The sequence below is a fragment of the Megascapheus bottae genome, chromosome 16 (assembly GCF_031878675.1).
Source record: "Megascapheus bottae isolate mThoBot1 chromosome 16, mThoBot2.hap1, whole genome shotgun sequence".
NCBI lineage: Eukaryota > Metazoa > Chordata > Mammalia > Rodentia > Geomyidae > Megascapheus > Megascapheus bottae.
Window position 1 is genome coordinate 23,199,621 of NC_143524.1, and position 20,535 is coordinate 23,220,155.

The 20,535-nt window shown below is 36.2% G+C and overlaps 1 protein-coding gene across 1 annotated transcript in view; it reads left to right on the forward strand.

Annotated features, from left to right (window-relative positions):
* Positions 1-20,535, forward strand: part of LOC150053021 (doublecortin domain-containing protein 1-like) — a 158,615-nt gene that overhangs the window by 114,661 nt on the left and 23,419 nt on the right. The window contains 1 exon segment of the mRNA XM_090347956.1: positions 15,418-15,510. Within this exon segment, the coding sequence (XP_090204082.1) occupies positions 15,418-15,510 (93 nt within the window).

The following is a 20,535-nucleotide window of genomic DNA, read 5'->3' on the forward strand; positions in this document are numbered from 1 at the left end:
TATGGACCCTAAAGGGACATCAAAATTAATTGCTAAAGCATGTAATTGTTGATATAATAATAAATTAGTGAAAATAAAATTTTATTATTATGAGCATTGATTTAATGATTGCTTGAGGTTATAACCAAAGCACATAGGAAAAGAAATGAAATAAATATGTATCACTTGAATAATGTGGAACATAGGAAACAGATTTTCCACAGAGAACCTTTCTGCCTATACAGCAAGTCCATTATACTCCATTGATTTTTTTGTTGGAGTAGGCTGACATTAAAACTTTGTAGTTCATAGTCAAGATAAATATTCCCTCCCTCAAGATTTGTCCATCAAGTTGCCTAGTATTTTCTGTTAATGGAGAACAGGAAATCCCTTCCTGACCTTGCAAATGATCATTTTCTTTCTTGAAGCATGAGATTTGATTGCCCTTGCAATCTTGGCTCACACTTACTTGCCTGTATTGTGAAGAGCAGTTCCTTTCTCAGTCAGAGTGATTGACTCCATGACCTTCTGCAGAAATGAATTCCAAACACCGACCAGGCATTGGAAAATGGAGATGGGTGTTCTTTGATGCTAGATAGTACAAGTATTGAGCTAGGAACATCCTCCTCTGTTTTCTCTATAAATGTAAATCTATCTAGGTCAGAGAATATATATCCACATAGTTTCAGGAAGCATTTGCCCTATGAAATTGTACTTAAAAATCTAGAGTGGATACGAATATACTTGTTTTGTCCCTATGTGCATTGTGGGAAATGAGGAATATTTTCCAGTATGCTTGGCTGGAGAAATCAGCCATTTTGGGAATTTGTTTTATTAATAGTCCTAGAGAGGAAAAGAGAGAGAGAGAGTGGGGCGGGAAGAGGTATTATTGTTATTGATACCATCGATTTGGAGAGACAGCACACATAAAATACTCACAAAACCAACTGTTTTTGAGCAGTATTTATAATGAAAATTTTCACTATTTTTCCAATTAAATATATGAATTTGAAAATCTATACCTTATCCTTTCAAAAAGCTTTATTAAAATGTTAAAAATGAGCTGGATGTAGTGACTCACACCTCTAATCCTAGCTACTGGCAGGGCTAGTAGTAGTAGGACCAAGGTCTGAGAGTGACAACCCAGCTGGGAAACCTGACAACCTAACTGAAAAACAGCAAAGGATTACAGCATGGCCTGTAAGGTGGAGTAAAAAAGCACAAGGTTCTTCCACCAAAAAAAAAAAAAAATGAGTGGGTTTTTTTTTCAGTGAAACTCTGGGTTAAAATTGGGTGTGAGGTCAGAGGGAAATATGGGCTAAAAGATATAAAATAAGGGAATAAGTTCAAGAGATATATGGTACAGAATGGCAGCTCTTGTTAGTACAATGTACTAAAAGTACATAGTACAGTGCGATGTACTGTATACATAAAAACCGCTGAGAATAAGTGTTAAGTATTTTCACCACAAAAAGTCATGCATTGGTTCATAACTAAATTTAGGCATGCTGCAATCTGTATATATCTTAAGCCTCTTATTTTATATCATAAATATAATTTTGCCAGTTAAGAAGTATTTCGTTAAAATATATCTACTTTTTATTGTGGTAACGAATTACAATATACAAATGTGATGAGGAGGGAATCAGGGAAGAAGTGCATTGTAGGGAGAGTAACAGTGGTATCTATGAGTGGGTGTGTATGCATGTGTGTAACTGCTAGAATGTGGGTTCTCTACTTTAAATCCTTACATCTGCCCCCATCCTCAGCAGAATTTAGAGCTATGATTCAGTATAGTAGAAAATCCCAGAAGATTTTTTGGGGATGGAGGACATGCAGAATAAATCTTCAAGTTCATGCATTCTGGGTGTAGGGCTTTCAGTGCCCTTGAGAGTTCTTATGATGTGATCTTAGGAAGAGTGGAGCTGAGGCATATGATGAGGCAACAGCCACATAATGATGAGATAATGAGCGTGAGTTCTTATCCTGTACATAGTGGGGAGTAAACAGATTTGGGTGGACAGTGCTATTTTTCATCTTAAATTAGAGCTTAGAAACTTCCTAAAAGTCAGGTGCAGTTCTATCTGATCATGACGTGAATATGTTTGATCTGATACTGAAAGAATAGCCAGATTTCAGGGTGTGTAATACCACCATGCACTGATGGACTGTAACAGTTGATCCATGGCTGATAAAATGATGGGCCTAGACCACTTTTTCTTGTTGATTTCATAGACAGATTTTTTTGTTGTACTAAAAAATCCATTTTTAAAATGAGTCAGCTAGATTCAGCATAAACAACCACACATTGTGTGGCCAGTATCTAGACCATCATAAACAGGAGACATTGAAACAAACATGCTTTTCTCTGTCAGTCTCCTCAACTTTATTGTAACTTATTCTTTACTGATGTGCATCTTTAAAAATGTCTTAGCATATCTTATTATTGCATGTAGAAACAGGTCATATTATTTATTGTTGTGATTTCAGATTTTGAAGGGGAACTGGTATCCACTGGATCCAGTTACTCTCCAAATCCTTATTGCCTACAGCTACAACTTTTTCTACTTGAGCATAAAGATTTTTACTTAAAGATTTCAGATGCAATTAAAGACCATTTGCATGTATGTATGTATTTGTATGTATTAGTTTTGACCAATGATCAATCTCAAAGCCTGCTCTTGTGCGACTTCAAACTCCCACATCTGATTCCAAAGACAGGAAAGCTGGCTAATAAATATTAAGGTGGAATGAATAAGCATATACTTTATATCTTATGAATGAGGATATATTTAGAACTTTAAAAATTCAAATTAATTTTATAAGGTAGTAGAAAGGTAAAAAACATTTGCTTGTATCATCTCATGATGATTAAATATTGTATCTATAATATAATCTGTAAGGGTGAATGCCAAAATAATATTTAGGTTTGGAATAGTTGTATATAGAGAGGCATATGGTAAGTAGTATCTGAATAAGAGAAATAATAATAAGGGGGATTATTATTTAACTTATATTAACAATCAATATTCATAATATTATTAGAGAAATTAATTTAGTTTTATTTAAAATTAACAAGTAATTGTTTGTATCAATAGAGCATAATGTGTTAATATATATACATTATTGTAAGATTAAATCAAATTAATATATTCATTACCTTACATACCTGTGGTGTATATATTTATATTTTACTCCTAGAAATTTTGAAATATGTAACCTTGTCATTAGTTAATATTGTTAACAACACTAATTCCTATCGTGAATTTGAAACTTTGTATGCTTTGGATAATATATATGTTAATGTATATTGTTCAGGCATTTAAAAGGATATTTAACATTGATAGCATTGCTATTAAAAAACCCCTCCAAATTATTAAATGATGATACAATATGGTACCATTTGTTCTCATTTAAACTCAAGTATTTTATATATGCTTGCTTCTGCATATTTGCATAGAAAGGCCTTAATTACTGATTATAAAAGCATTAATAATATCTTATTACTCAGTCATTTTTGCATTAATTGTATTGCACTAAATTAATAGATATTTTCAGAATAAGAAAATTATGACATTGAGTTCTTTTATAACCTTAGACACAAAATAGAGATTAGATAAATAATTTGAATGTTTCAGAAATAATTCCTGACAATAGCTATTCAGCCAATTTCTTTGGTTATAACATTAAAAACTAAAAGCCGGTGACTTATTAATTTCATAAAAAGCAATTCATATTAATAAAATTGTAATTTTTTTACTGTAGCCTTACATAACATTATGTTTCAAATATGAAGGAAAAATGTATAACTTATCTGTGCTGAGCTACCTAGTTCCTCTCTTTATCGTATTTCCTGATACATCTGAAGTATAATTAAAATTATGGGCAGTTGAGTCAGAAATGCCTGGATTTTGGTAATATACAGAATAAAGTGATATCTGACTTTCATATTCTTTTTTTTTTTTTTTGGTAGGTCATGGGGCTTGAACTCAGCCTGGGCGCTGTCCCTGAGCTCTTCAGCTCAAGGCTACCACCCTCCCCCTGGGCCTGGGTGTTGTTCCTGAGCTCTTTAGCTCATGGCTACTGCCCTACCCTTGAGCCAAGCCCCCATTTCCCATTTTCTTGAAGTCAATTGGAGATAAGAGTCTCAGGTCCTTTTGTACCGGGGTTGGCTTTGAGCCTTGATCCTCAGATCTCAGCCTCCTGAGTAGTTAGGATTACAGTCATGAGCCACCACGCCCAGCCTGACTTTCATATTCTTAAAGACACTGGGGGAAGGGGCCTCTGGCCTCAAGCTGACACGTAGAATATATGCACTGAAGTAGCAGGTACTGGTCAGTGTGGGGTATCACATGTTCCATTGGTTGCTCGACGCTCTACTCATCCTCATTATAGGCTGAGCCTTTCCTTTGGTTCAGATACTTTCATTGGTGGTATTTCTTCGATGATCTGATTTATACAAGACTTCCTCTGATATTACAGACACCCTCCAAGGTCTGAATTAAGTCACCCATTTGACCATACCTGGAGTGATATTTCCTTTATTCTACAGTCACTTTTCCTTACCATGCCAGTAAACAAATTTCTCAGCTTAACTCGCAACTACTTCCACAACCTAAGACCCATGGGAACCAAAGGTGAGTCTGGAATGCCGAACCTCAGGCCTTCATTTGCCTGCCTATCATTGCCAGCCTGTCAGTGGTGTACTTCCTAGGTCATTATTCGACAACTTCCTCCCTCCAGGCCTGAGGTGGAAGGGTGGAGCAGAGGATTTCTCTCTTTAAGGTCTTATTTCTATATCTTAATAACTTGTCTGTCTTTCTAAACAGGTTATTAGGATTTAGTCTGTCTCCTTATTTTGAGATTTCATCCTATACTTTTCCTAGGACAAATGAAAATTGTCTTTTATTTTATTTTTACATTCTATCTTCTTTATTCCTCACTCCAGAAAAGGCTTATCAACAGTTCATGAGTCCTTACTCTTAACAGGGAGAAATTTATAAACTTAGTCTTCTGAATTTAGCTTTGAATATGGTAATTGGGAAAAATGAAGGGTGTTCTTTAGAATCAAATTCTCTCTTAAGGCAACAGCCTTGTATGTCACAGTTATAGCTTATCCTGTTTTACAGTTCGATTGTTCACATGGGAAAACACATTCTTGTCACAAATCTTGATGTGAGAAGTAGTTTGGAGTAGTATACTTGGTAAAGCCTAAAAGGAAAGCACGTTGGTAAATTTTAACTCCTTTTTTATATTACTTATTGTCATACATAAAAGTCTTCTTTAAATTTGTAACTCTGTGGAGATTAGTTTTGGGGTGATTCAATTTTTTGAGCTGTTGATATATTTTAGATATGAGGCCTTTATCCGTTGTATGGTTAGTGAAGATCTTCTCCCACTCTGTAGACTTCCTAATTAATTTACTAGCTATGTCTTTTGCCATACAAAAGCTCTGCAGTTTAATGCAGTCCCACTTATCCAGCCTTTCTCTGATTTGCTGTGTTTCTTGGTCCTTATTAAGAAAGTTTCAACCTGTGCCAAGGAGGTCTAGTATATCTCCTATTCCTTCTTGTAAAGTTATCAGTGTGTCGGCTTTTACCTCGAGGTCTTTGGTCCATTTGGAGTTAATTCTAGTGCAGGGTGACAAAGAAGGATCCAACTTCAGTTTTCTGCAGGTGCTTATCCAGTTCTGCCAGCACTACTTGTTGAAGAGGCTGTCTTTCTTCCATTCTATTTTTTTGGTTCCCTTGTCAAAAGATTAGGTGGCCATAGGTCTGTGGTTTAATATCTGAGTCCTCAGTTCTATTCCATTGGTCTTCAGGCCTGTTCTTGTGCCAGTACCAGGCTGTTTTGATTATTATAGCTCTGTAATAGAGTCTAAAGCTTGGTATTGAAATTCCTCCTGTGCTGTTCTTTCTGCTAAGAAGTGTTTGTGCTACATGGGGTCTTTTATTATTCCATATGAAATTTTGGATTGCCTCTTCTATTTCTTTAAAGAATAACATTGGGTTATTGATGGGTATTGCGTTGAATTTGTAGATAGCCCTTGGCAAGATTGTCATTTTCACGATGTTGATTCTTCCAATCCAGGAGCATGGGAAGTTTTTCCATTTCCTTAGTTCTGCTTTAATTTCCTTTTTCAGGGTTTTAAAGTTTTCATCAAAAAGGTCCTTTACATTCTTAGTTAAGGTAATTCCTAGGTACTTTATTTTCTTTGAAGCTATTGTAAAAAGAGTTGCTTTCCTGATTGTTGCCTCATTCCTCTCACTGTTGGCGTAGAGGAAGGCGGTTGATTTTTGAGGGTTAATTTTATACCCTGCTACCTTTCCAAAGTTTTGAATCAGCTCAAGGAGCTTGGGAGTGGAGTCTACAGGATTCTTTAAATACAGAATCATGTCATCTGCAAAAAGGGAAAGTTTTACTTCCTCTCTCCCTATTTGGATCTCCTTTATGCTTGCTTCTTGCCTTATTGCACTGTCTAGGAATTCAAATACTATCTCCAAAGTAACAACCATCCCATTAAAAGATGGGCCAAAGACTTAAAGAGAGTCTTCTCTGAAGAAGAAACAAAAATGGCCTATAGACACATGAAGAAATGCTCAACATCTCTGGTCATAAAAGAAATGCAAATCAAAACAACTCTAAGATTCCACCTCACTCCAGTTAGAATGGCCAGCATCAAGAAAACTAGTAACAACAGATGTTGGAGGGGATGTGGCCAGGAGGGATCACTACTACACTGCTGGTGGGAGTGCAAACAAGTTCAACCACTATGGCAAGTAGTATGGTAGTTCCTCAAAAGATTAAACATAGAGCTCCCCTATGACCCAGCAATTCCACTACTAGGCATTTACCCAATTGTCCAGAAATAAGGACATACTAAATCCACTAGCACAATGATGTTCATTGCAGCACTATTTACCATAGCAAAGATATGGAACCAACCCAGATGTCCCTCAGTTGATGAGTGGATCAACAAGATGTGGTATTTGTACACAATGGAATTCTATGCTGCTGCCAGAAAGAATGACATTGCCCCATTTGTTAGGAAATGGAAAGACTTAGAAAAAATCATAGTAAGTGAAGTAAGCCAGACTCAAAGGAAGATAGGCTCAAAGGTTTCCCTCATTTGTCATAATCAATAGAAACCTTGGGCTCTACTAGCAGAGATTTGCAATAGAGCAAAACGTAGATACATAAGGCGATATAGTATGATGCTAAATGAAAGGACCTCTAGGATATAGAAACAAAAGCCATATAATGAGTGATTGTTGTCCTTAATGTATTATGTTATCTCTCATCTCTTTTGCTATCCCTTGATTATCTCATATTGCTACAGTATCTTACTTTGTTATCTGATATATCGGATATATTTGTATTTGGTTATTTGAAATTGGATAGGGAAGGGGGAAAACAAGATGAGGGGTGGGGGGGAGGGAAATGGGGACCAAGACATGAGAAAAGGTATCAATGTACGTGAATTAATGTACCTTCTATCTGGCAAATATAATGTAACCCTTCTATTAATTACAATAAAATATATATGAAAAAAATTTGTAACACTATTAAAATATTTAAGGTAGACATGTTGGGTTACAAGGATCACTCAGATACTCTCAAATAGTGGAGTATTTACAGTGAGAAGATATGTGACATTATTATAGCGTTAACTTATTACAGTCAGCAAGAGCTTCTTCATGCTAGCTTTGGCAAAAACAGAGTTGAAAAGAATAGCATATGCTAGCATATGTATTCAGAAAGTTCTAAAGATAAGAGTTGTCAAAGACAGAGAGGGTATAGCTCCAGATATCCTGATCTGCAGAACAATCTCAAGGTAGTACTAATAGGACAGATGTTCTATCATTTATGTCTACAACTGGTTCTCCATGAAACTGTCTCTTCTAGGAGGATCTCATTGATCTGGCTGCTGTCTATGGCCCACCCCTTGGCCAGCAAAGCCAACTTCTGAACTTCTTGGTGGTGGTGAAAGAAGTATAGCAGTATGTGTGACAGGACTTGAGTTCCTCCTTCTACTCATGACACACTCAATGGACAGAAAGTTGTAAGCTGATTGTAGAATCAGGACTAAGTTAGTGCTAATTTCCCCCACAGAATGAGGAAGGGCTACAATTTAGGAGTGCACTTTTAGAAAAGAGATGTAAAAAGCAATGTAAATATTTTTTTTTGCCAGTCCTGGGTTTGAGCTCAGGGCCTGAGCACTGTCCTTGGACTTTCTCAAGGCTAGAGCTCTACCACTTGAGCCTCAGCACCACTTCTGGATTTTTTCTATGTATCTGGTACCAAGGAATCAAACCCGGGTCTTTGTACATGCTAGGCAAGCACTCTGCCACTAGGCCAAACTCACGGCCCCCAGCAGTGTAAGTTTAGGGGCTAAAATAATACAAGATAAAGTATTGTGAAAAGTTCTCTTTTGTATCCTTTTAAGCAAGGTGCAAAAACTCAAAAATACTACTGTTTTGAAATGACTCTGGCATGTTACATAGTGATCATGGCATGTTACCCAGTGGACTCTTTCATAAATAGTCTCTTAAAATGGTTTGTCTTCAAGAAGCTGCAGGTTCTGCAGAAGTATTAAGGATGGAAGACGTTTTTCTGGTTTTGAAAGTCTTGCCTATAGGAGCCGTTGCAATTACCCAGCATCTCAGAACTTACTCATGGCATGGCCAGGATTTACATAAGTTTTGAATTGGAAAGGTTTCTTCTTTCTCTCCAGGAGTAGAACTGGCGCTTTTAAATTTATGAGGGAACTTCCATAAGGCTATACTATTGGAAATGGGATTTTCAAGTGATCTCTGAGAACTGGATCTGAATTAAAGCATGTATAAATTGAGAGAATGGAGCTGAGCCATGGCAGCTTTGAGGCCAGTCCTAATAATCAGGCCATTCACTGATTGGTGTCTTTTTTCTAGGCTTATCCCTCAAGGTTCAGCTGGTCTTTCTTGGCTCTCTTAAAGCCATAGCATATTACTTAATGAATTCTACTTAGAGTTAATTTCCCTAATAATATTATTAATATTGATTGTTAATATAAGTTAAATAATAATCCTCATTATTATTTCTCTTATTCAGATACTACTTACCATATGCCTCTCTATATACAACCATTCCAAACCTAAATATTATTTTGGTATTCACCCTTACAGATTACATTATAGATATAATATTTAATAATCATGAGATGATACAAGCAAATGTTTTTTAGCTTTCTCTTGATTTTTTATTGTCTCCTCAACTTTATTGTAACTTACTCTTTACTGATTTGTATCTTCAAAAATGTCTTAGCATATCTTATTATTGCGTATAGAAACAGGACATATTATTTATTGTTGTGATTTCATATTTTGAAGGGGAACTGGTATCCATTGGATCCAGTTATTCTCCCAATCCTTATTGCCTACACTACAACTTTTTCTACTTGAGCATAAAGATTTTTAAAGATTTCAGATGCAATTAAAGACCATCTGCATGTATGTATGTATTTGTATGTATTAGTTTTGACCAGTGATCAATCTCAAAGCCTGCTCTTGTGAGACTTCAAACTCCCACATCTGATTCCAAAGACATGAAAGCTGGCTAATAAATATTAAGGTGGAATGTATAAGCATATACTTTATATCTTATGAATGAGGATATATTTAGAACTTTAAATATTCAAATTAATTTTATAAGGTAGTAAAAAGGTAGTTGAAATTTTCTTGTCACAAATGTTAAAGTATATTGCCCGTCTCAAACACACACATGCATGCACGTGTGCATGCACTTGCGCGCACACACACACACACACACACACACACACACACCACACACACACACACACCTTTGAAAACCCAATTTGCTAGACCCAAGAATCAACTATTTATGGCAAGCATCAGTAACATTTATTTACTATGTTGACCTGTTCATCAGTTTGATTTTGTACATTTGAACTTTTCAAGCCATTGCTTGCATTTCGGATTTATCTTTGTTGACAGGTAAGGAACCAAGAGTATCAGTCTGATCCAATTTAAGTTGGCATAGGCTCATTTATCATTTAATTCTCTTGCCATATATTTGTGTGTGTGTGTGTGTGTGTGTGTGTGTGTGTGTGTGTGTGTGTGTGTTTGTGTGGCCACTCTTTATCAATTTTGTTATGCATTTTCAGATGCAAATTTTTTAGGCTGACAGAACTCACAGTTTTACTTGGACATCCATGATAGAAAATAGTGACTTCTCCGCTCTCTTCACAGCCACCTCCCGTTCCCATACATAAATGGCAGAAAGCAAGGGCTAGAAACAAAGGCCTCTCTTCTAACCCCTGAATACAGTGACATTCATTCTGAGAGAAGCAGGGGCAGCTTTTTGAAAGCGGACTTCTTGAGCGCGACAATAACACACAATGAGTTATTGACTTGTTTATATACGAAGCTCTTTTCAGTAACTAACTCTGACTCCCACAGTCTGGACAAATGATTGATTTCGTGGTTAGAAAAAGAGAAAGCTCTTCGCTAAACTCTGTAGTGCAAACTACTTCTTCCTCGTTTGTTCTGTAACTGAATAGGACCTTATTAAAATGCACTTTCCAAAAAAATACCTGCAGCTGGCCTTTATAACCATGTTTTGTATGTATAAATAAGTAATTTGTCCCAGTCTTTTGTATATTAACAGACCATTGGAAAACTTGTCAATATATATGGAGGATCCAGATACTCTGATCTGAGGGACAAACTTGTTGATTATGCAAACTGTATTGGATGTGTTGATCTGCATGTAAAATATGAATCAACTAATTTACCAATGGATTGGTGAAAATCTTGGAGTTCTAACAGATTCAGTTTTTTTTTAGGACATATTGATTTACTAAGGACATTATATACAATGTATATCATGAATTTCAAAGCAGAAACATTTGTTCTAAAAATGAAAAAACCAAAAAGAATAGAAAATGCATAGTGAACCACAGCTCAAAACCATGAGAGTCTGCTTGGATTACCAGACATCTCCCCCTTTGCCTGGTATTTATCTAGAATTCCAGTATGAATTATGAACTCTAAATAAACCAGATAGTTTCTAAAGGTATTAATAACTAAACTTTAGAGTGATCATGTTAAAGTAATTTTCTCCTGGAAAATATATTTTATCTATCATATTTACCTTGTGGCATAATTGTATGATTCTTATAAATATACCTCAAAATATTTAGGAAAGAGAAAAAAAACAAATGATAAGCCCAAGAGAAGATTACTTCTGTTGTGCATATATTTCTCTAGCTGGAAGTCTTGAGCCTGCTTTCCTTTTTCAGAATATCTGTAGGGGAGCTACATAAGACATTTTTTGAAGAATTCCTTAAAATTATGAACCCTTTAGTTTATAGTTACAAGAGGTTACATGATTTGAATAGAGTTATATTACTAAACTATGATAGCCTTTGATGGCTTTAGAGAGAAGAGAATGCATGATAATATCCCCAAAGTATGCCTGAAACAACAAAATTCAATGAAATGATTTCTGTTAGCTGTTTCAGGAATACTTTTATGGATAGTTTCCCTCTTTTCCCTTCTCTTCCCCTTTCTTTCTTCTTTGACAGGATCTTTCTCAGGTTGCCCTCCACTCTCTTTCTCAGGTTGCCCTCCGCTCTCAATCCTTTTGCCTTCTTGTTCTAATTGATGGAATTACAGGCATAAGTCACCACATTTGAATATTGACTTTTTTTCTTAATTCCTAAATTCTTTGAGATGAAGTTTTCTTTTTGTCTTCCTTTTTATTTAACTAGATAATTTACCATTTTCTTTTCTTTGTTGGTGATGGGCCTCGGTGCTGTTCCTGAGCTCTTCAATGCAAGACTACCACCCTACCCCTTGAACCACAGCAACACTTCTGGTTTTCTGGTGGTTTATTGGTACCTGGGCTGGCTTTGAACCATGATCCTCAGACCTCAGCCTCCTGAGTAGCTAGGATTACAGGCATGAGCCACCAGTGCCCAGCTCATCTTTTTTTATATTGGTCAACATATATTTCATTCATAAACTGCTGTGTTAAATTCATTTGTACAGCGACATATAGATGATGATGATTAAAACAACAACAATAAATGAATTAGAAAAACATAAACATGAAGAATACTTAAAAATAGGCACAAGGAAAAGGGTGCTAGAATGGGGGTGGGGTGAGATCAAAGGTAGACAGCTAGATGAATGAAGAGAAACTGGGTAGTGAGGTTGGATTGGTTTAGAAGGGATGGGTGAGAATGTTGAAAGGGATGATATTGGTCAAGATGTGTTATATTCATAAGCTGCTTTGTTAAATGGCAAGTCTTTTTTTATAACGACTTAAAGATCATTGTCTGAAAATATTTATGCTCAGTTTTCTTTGACAAAGCCATAATGTTTCTTGCTTCTTCCCTTTCTGTTATGATTCTTCACTGGTCTCTTGATAATTCTGTTCTCCTTCTCATCAATAGTGAATGAGACCAATTTTAACCTAATTATGCATGGCTAATGTTTGTTACATGTTTTAAAAATCATAGTAGCAAGGCACGAAATGATAAATTAAACATTTCTATTTTGCTTGTTTACCTTTAAAGTGCATAATGAAGATATAGGATTTTATTCTTATATTTAAAGGATCATGACAATTTTAGAACAAAGTCATTAGGTTTCTTACTATCTAATTGTAGGGACTTGTCTTTCACAGTTACACAAAAATACTAACCGTTTTCTGTTTTCTTTTTATTATTAAATTTTGAAGTTTCTCATGTTTTTTCTTTTCCTTTTTTTCTTCCTCTCCCTCTTTCTTTTCCTTGGCTTAAACTCTAGGCCTTGTATTCACACTAGGTTTTTCTTTTAAAAAGTATTTTTATTATCTTTAAGTACCTGTATAAAGCAGTTGACAATCACTAATGAAGTTTATTAATTCATACTAGGCTTCCTTTCTCATGAGTGGAGCTCTACCACTTGAATAATGCCTCCAATCGGATATTTTGCGGGCTAATTAGAGATGGAATCTCTTGGACTTTTCTGCTTAAGGTGTCTTTGAACTGTAGTTCTCCAGGTCTCAGCTTCCTGAGTAGCTAGGATTACAAACATGAGCCATTGGTTTCCAGCAAGGTTTCTGATCTTTTTAATGCATGGAAAATAAGGTTGAAATTTTTGTACTTAATCAATGAAGGAATTATTTCAGATACTTGAGATAATTACAGCAAGTCAAAAGCATTTAGTTTTGCCATAATAGAGAAACAGGATGTTCTCATCAAAAGTGACAGGAAAGAAGAATCTTGTTAATGTTGTCAGGTCATGAGTTTTAAGAGAAACCTGCTATTAATGCTGCATATTATTAGTGCTTCAGGGTGGATATACACTCTCTTTTTTGACTTTTAGTTCTCATAATTTTCTTTAAATGATTACATTAAAATATATCTTTATTTTGGAATGGCTTGTCTGTTTTCAGCGGAGGCACCATATGTGCATCCTTTTATTTTGCCAGCCATCTCTTACTAACATGCTAAATACTCTCTATTTGCTGTTACACATGGGATGCTTTTCAGCAATATTGGTGTATTTTTCTTCCACGTCAACTGGTCACTATAATACTTTTGGGGAGTTGAATTTTAGAATGGTGATGATTCCAGCTGTGGTACTTTCAAAAGGCAAAGGATTCTCACTTTTGAAAAGCAGTAGGAAGCAGTTCTTGGCCTGGGAAAAATCTCACTAAAATATGACTAATCTGGTATGGTACTGCACTGTGACATATCTCTGCTTTAGTTTTGTTTTGCTTCACTTAAAAACTACTCTGGAAAGGTTTGCACTTAGGAATAATTTTTGTTAAGAATACATATGCGCTCTCTCTCTCTCTCTCTCTCTCTCTCTCTCTCTCTCTCTCTCTCTCTCTCTCTCTCTCTCTCCTCTCTCTCCTCTCTCTCCTCTCTCTCTCCCGGTGGTCTGAGGTGACCTGTAAAAATAGTTTGCTACTCTCTTGACCCAGTAAACCCCACAGAACCATGCAAGTCAAGAGGTGCAAATCTTTGTGTTCACTTTCAGAACACCAGAGATACAGCCCAGGCCACCAAGGGTATTTAGATCTGAAAGATGTCATTTTAAAGCAACAATCAAGGTGTGCCATTCTGGCATTACAATGGTGGAGTTGGCAGGTGTGCCCAGACCAAACAGTGAGGCTGGACACAGGGTGAGTGGCCCCCAAAGAGTGTTGAATTTCTGCTGCACAAGCTTAAGAATCCAGAGAGTAATGCTGAACTGCAGGGTTTAAACGTAGACTCCCTGTTCATTGAACACGTCCAGGTGAACAAAGAACCCAAGATGAGCCAAAAAACTCACAGCGCCCGTGGGTGGATTAACCCACCCAGGAGCTCCCCTGCCATGTTGAGATGAACCTTAGCAAGAATGAGCAAAGTGTTCCTAAACCAGAAGAGGAGGTTGCACAAGGGGAAAAATACCTAGAAGAAACTGGAGAAACAAAAAGTTATGGCACAAAAACACATTCAGAATAAAATACATGCAAATTAAGAAGATATGAACTGAGTGTGGTGCCCCTAATTTTATGTTGGAGGCAGAGGTAGGAAGATTGTGAGTTTGGCAGTAGTTTGAGAAGACCTAATCTTGAACAAATCAAAACTAAAACTAAAACCCAAAGCCATAGAAACCAACATCAACCACAAAAACCCAAGGGCTAGGGATCTAACCAACAGGTTGAACATTTGCATAGCATACATAAGGCTTTGAATTCCATCATCAGCACAGAAAACAAAACAACAGAAAAACCCCACAGCTTTATGAATATTCTTCAGCTGCTGTGCTGTATGCTGCTCTTAACTTTCCTTATGAATACCTGGCAAGACTCAGCATCTTGTGCCCAAGTCCACACATTGGTTCTATGGAAGTTGAGCTTTATGTTAAAGTTTTTCTGATATGCTCTTATGTCACTTTATCACAGAATAAATTATACCTCTAGAGAGAGCAAATAACCTTACATAATGATTAAAAGCAAAACAAAAGTAATCATGAGAAAGCATCTTTATTAGTGGTACTCGATCTAGCGCAGTGAATAGCAAACCACTGCATTTACAGTTCAGCTATTCAATATTTGTTTCTGTATCTCTCTCTTTTGGTATCCCATAAATTCTCCTAGCATAAGAACCACAGCAGGTGATGACAGGTTGTTTTCATCATAAGTTAACAGATGCATGCTCATTTGTTCATTATCTATTCATGCTGTGTGGCAAAGATGAATTCAGGTGTCCCTTTTCCTCTTACAAGATTGGAACATCACCTCGCCACCCTACTTCAGAAACATTTATAAACTCCTTACTTAGGAAGATCATCAGAATGACATAAGGATTTCCTAGACCTCTTCACTGGGCCAAATCAAATTATCTCACACAATGAGCTACATCACATATCGTTTGACTCACTTACTTGTTTCTTCCAGTTGAGCCTGGACATGAATGAACAGAAGGAAAAAATCACAGAGAAAGCAATTCTTTCAATGTCAGCAAAAGAACACCAGAAGGCACAAGCAGAAGTAAGTGACTTACTTTGCAAACTATATTAAAACTGCAATGAACTCTGATTATAAAATTAAGGTAAGTTTTAGTTTGAGTATTATAATATATCAAACATTGTCAATTGATAATAGTTTAACAATACCAAAATAATTTCTGTTGATGTGGCAGCCTGAAAAGTAATTGTATGTTTCAAAGACTATATAAGATCATGATTTTTTTTCCCTGGGAAAAATGCTTTATGGACATTTTCCCACAAATTTTCCCAGTTAGTAAGTTATTAAGTATAACCTAAGGTTTAGGAGTTTGGCCTAATGGTAGAATGCTTCCCTAGCATGCACTAAGACCAGGGTTCAATTCCTCGGTACCACATGCATAGAAAAAGCTGTGGTTCAAGTGGTAGAGCTCTAGCCTTGAGGAAAAACCCAAGTTCAAGCCCCACAGCTGGCAATATAAAAAAGTATAACCTAAAACCAGACATTGGAAAACATCCCAAGGTGTTTTTTTAATTTTAATATTCTTAAAATGTTTTAGATTTGAAATGAAGCTAAATCTTGTATTTGTTACCAAATGTCTAAGAGCAGAATTATTACTGTGAATTTTAGAAATGCTAACAAAGTTACCTTTTATCAAGGGAAATCTAGTTTACAAATGTCAAGCCTAAGTGAACTAATCATTACATTCTGTAGGCAATATTGTAATGAAGAACTATTAAATGAAACCTTCTCTCCAAAGCGCATACTGTGAGGCTGACAGCATATTCCATAAATGAAATAATAATACAAAATTGGTGTCACACAAAGGGGGAATATAATTTTCATGTAGTTTCCTGGAATGCAGAAAGCATTTAATCTTTTCGATGAATGAACACTGATTTGCTAAATTCCACGTACCAGTGTTGATAAATACAACACTTTAAAAATAAGAGAATATGGTATTTTAAAATATACTTCCCATATAATTTTTTGACACTGGGTCAAAAGAACTCTATACAATCTTTATTTTATATTACTTTTATGATTACATCTTCTTTACTAACTATTCATTTCATAAAATATAAACAAAAATAATACATCACGTCTTCCTATGAATTCAACTCTTACATGAGACTATTTATATAGTCTCATATATGCTAAAAATTATAACATTGATTAGGATTCTCAGCAGACAATATTTCATAAGACAATGAACCTCTTAAACAGTTCCTAAAATGTAGTAAATAACCATTACATGGATTTAAGTTACGATCCAAGCTCATTAAAAGATGAGATTTCTAGTTATAACATTTAAAATTTACATTCCTATAATACATGTTTAAAATTTGTTTTGCTAGAGTTTAAGAGTATTTTTACATTTCACCCTATGTTTCCACCTGACACATGACTGTGGTGCAAATGGCTCATGCATGTAACTCTATCAGCTTCTCAGGAGGCTAACATCTGGAGGATCGGGAGTCAAAACTAGGAAGAAAAGCCTTAGAGATTTTACCTCCAAAACAATCAGCAAAATACTAGCTTAGATAAATGACTGATAGAGTGCCGCCAGGCAAGCAAGCAAGCAAGCCATCCAAGCTTTAGACCCAGTATCACCCAAACAAAACTGCTTTGTATCTTATAAATTTAGGGAAGCTCAAGTGTCTCTCTAGATGAACCAGGAAATTTTGAATATATTTACAGTATAAAAATATTAAAGTTCAAACAGATATAAAGAACAGTAAAGTATTTCATTTAAAAATATTATAAACATTCTCTTCTTTGATAGTCCATGCAAAATTTTAGTTTATTGTGTCTGTAGATTTAAAGGCCACAGAAATGATAATTATGTTAAATACATAATTTTAATGCTATCTTTTTAGTGACATTGCAAATGAAAAATGTCTTTTCCCAAAAATACAGTAGATATTTATTGCCGCCATCTTTATTCCTTCCTCTTTTTAAATTTTTTTCTTTTTTTCTATTTTTTGCTGCACCTGGGATTTGAACTCATGGCTTGAGCAAAGTCTCTGAGATGTTTTTTCTCAAGGCTAATGCTCTACCACTTGATCCACAGCACCACTTCAAATTTTTTGGTGGTTAATTGGATATATGAACTCACAGACTTTCCTGCCTCCGCTGGCTTAAAATCGCCATCCTCAGATCTCAGCCTCCTGAGTAGCTAGGATTAAGACATCTGCTGCCAGAGCCTGGCTCCTTTTTAGTTATGAGTATATAATAATTGTAGAAATTAACAAGTTCCATTGTGACACTTTCATAAAGACACAATAGAACTTGAAAGTTTTAGTATTTTGGTTAGAAAAAGCCAATGATAATCAGATTTGACTAAAATGTACATATAGGGCTGTATATTTTGATTGTGGAGTCTGAGCTGCTGGTATTTCCTTGAATCCAGGTTGGCCCCAGAGGAGTACAATGACTTTCAGACATAGATCTGACTTTGCTTCTTTAGCCAGAGATGACAACGTGATAGTAGATGTTAAAGAATAGTAGCTGAAACCTTGGTCATTTATACTGATATTAGGGGTTTGTAAGATACAATCATATAATGGTTTCCAAGAGATGTAGTTGAGCCGGGTGTTGGTGGCTCACACCTGTAATCCTAGCTACTTAGGAGGCTGACATCAGAGGACTGAGGTTTAAAGCCAGCATAGGTACTAGAGTCTGTGAGACATTTATCTACAACTGACCACCAGAAAACTAGAAGTGACGCTGTTGCTCAAGTGGTGGGGCATTGGCCTTGAGCTGAAAGAGCTCAGGGACAGTGCCTGGGCCCAGAGTTCAACCAAAAAGAAAAAAATCCATCGGGAGGATATAACAGTTTTAACCATGAAAGACTACTGGCTGTAAATATCTCAAACAGACCCTAACATAAGAGTATCAGATGGCAGCAGCATAGAATTCCATTGTGTACAAATACCACATCTTGTTGATCCACTCATCAACTGAGGGACATCTAGGTTGGTTCCATATCTTTGCTGTGGTAAACAGTGCTGCAATGAACATTGCTGTGCTAGTGGATTTAGTATGTCCTTGTTTCTGGATGGTTGGGTAAATGCCAAGTAGTGGAATTTCTGGGTCATAGGGGAGAAGTTTAGCCTTTTGAGGCACTGCCATACTGCTTTCCATAGTGGTTGAACGAGTTTGCACTCCCACCAACAGTGTAGTAGTGATCCCCATTTGTTAGGAAATGGAAAGACTTAGAAAAAAATCATATTAAGTGAAGTAAGCCAGACTCAAAGGAACTTAGGCTCAATGGTTTCCCTCATTTGTCATAATCAATAGAAACCTTGGGCTCTACTAGCAGAGATTTGCAATAGAGTAAAAGCTTGATACATAAGGCCATATAGTATGAAGCTAATTGAGAGGACCTCTAGGATATAGAAACAAAAGCCATATAATGAATGATTGTTGTCCTTAAGTTACTATGTTATCTCTCATCTCTTTTGCTCTCCCTTGGTTATCTCATATTGTTACAGTATCTCACTTTGTTATCTGATATATTGGATAAGATTGTATTTGGTTATTTGAAATTGGATAGGGAAGGAGGGAAAACAAGATGGTGGGGTAGGGGGAGGGTAATGGGGGACCAAGACATGTGAAAGGGTATCAATGTATGTGAATTAATGCACCTTCAATCTGGCAAATATCATGTAACCCTTTTATTAATTACAATAAAAATATTAAAAGAGTATCAGATGGCTATAATACTTCATTCTCACTAACAGAAAGCTCATCCAGACAAAACATCAAGTAGGAAGCAGCGGAATTAAATGATTTTACGGAATAAGTGGGCTTAACTAACATCTACAAAATATTCCGCCCACTCAGGAGGCTGAGATCTGAGGATTATGGTTCAAAGCCAGCCTGAGAAGGAAAATCTGTGAGATTTTTATCTCCAATAAACTGCTCAGGAAAAGAAGTTGTGCTGTGCCTGAAGTGGTAGTGAATTCAGTGACAGTGCCCTGAATTCAAGCCAGTCTTATTCTCAAGTTATATAGTTCAAGTTTTACATAATGCACATTAAATATAATGACTGTGTTTGCTCAACTTTCCTCCCTCCCCTCTTAAATATATTCTTTTTTGTTTACTCTTACGTTTTGTTTTTATTACCAAAGTGATATACAGAGGGGTTACAGTTACATAAATCAGAGTGTATTTCTTTCGTACAATATCACCCCTTCCCTCACTCTCTCCCAGTTTCTACCTCCCGTTCCCACCCCAGGTTGTGTAGTTCATTTTCAGCATTAATGCTTAATGAGTACCACTGCTGTGTTAAACATATTCTTTTTATTGGCGGTGGTGGTGGTTGCAGGGTTTGAACTCAGGCCCTGGGTACTGTCCCTCAGCCTTTTTGTGCTTTACTACTTGAGCCACAGTGCCACTTCAGGTTTTTGTGTGGTTAATTGGAGATGAAAATCTCATGGAGACTTTTCTGCCCAGGTTGGCTTCAGACCTTCAGATCACAACATCCTGAATCGCTAGGATTACAGGTATGAGCCACTAGTGTCTGGATAAACGTATTCTTAGTTTCTTAACCTTATAGGGAAGTGCTGTCCTGGCTTTGACAGCATTCTGTTGTTACTTCCAAGATGACTTTCCTAGTGCAGAAGCCACTACCCTTTGTGATGATTTCAAGTGACAGTCCTGGGCAAAGTGCTCTGGAGTTCTCCCTAATGACATGGCTGGTATAAAAGCCACAGAGAATTCAGGCTGACAGTTGAAAATCCAGAAATGCCTCAGAATTGTTAATGATCACCAGTACTTGTAACCTATGGCTCAGAAATACAACTTCAACATGTGTGTTGTTTAGGGGACTATAAGCTGAGTGATATTTTGTGCCGACTATAAAATCATCTTGAGAATTTAATTGAATTCAAGAGTTGCACATATGTGCCATATAACTGTGACTAAAACTCCCTATGTGTTATGTCCAAACTTATGTTTATATTTATAGATAGGGGAAAATTTGCATTATTTTGGAAATGTGGCTTGTTCATCACCAAAATATTCAATCTGTCTTTTACTACCTTCTGTTCATTTGTTGTCACT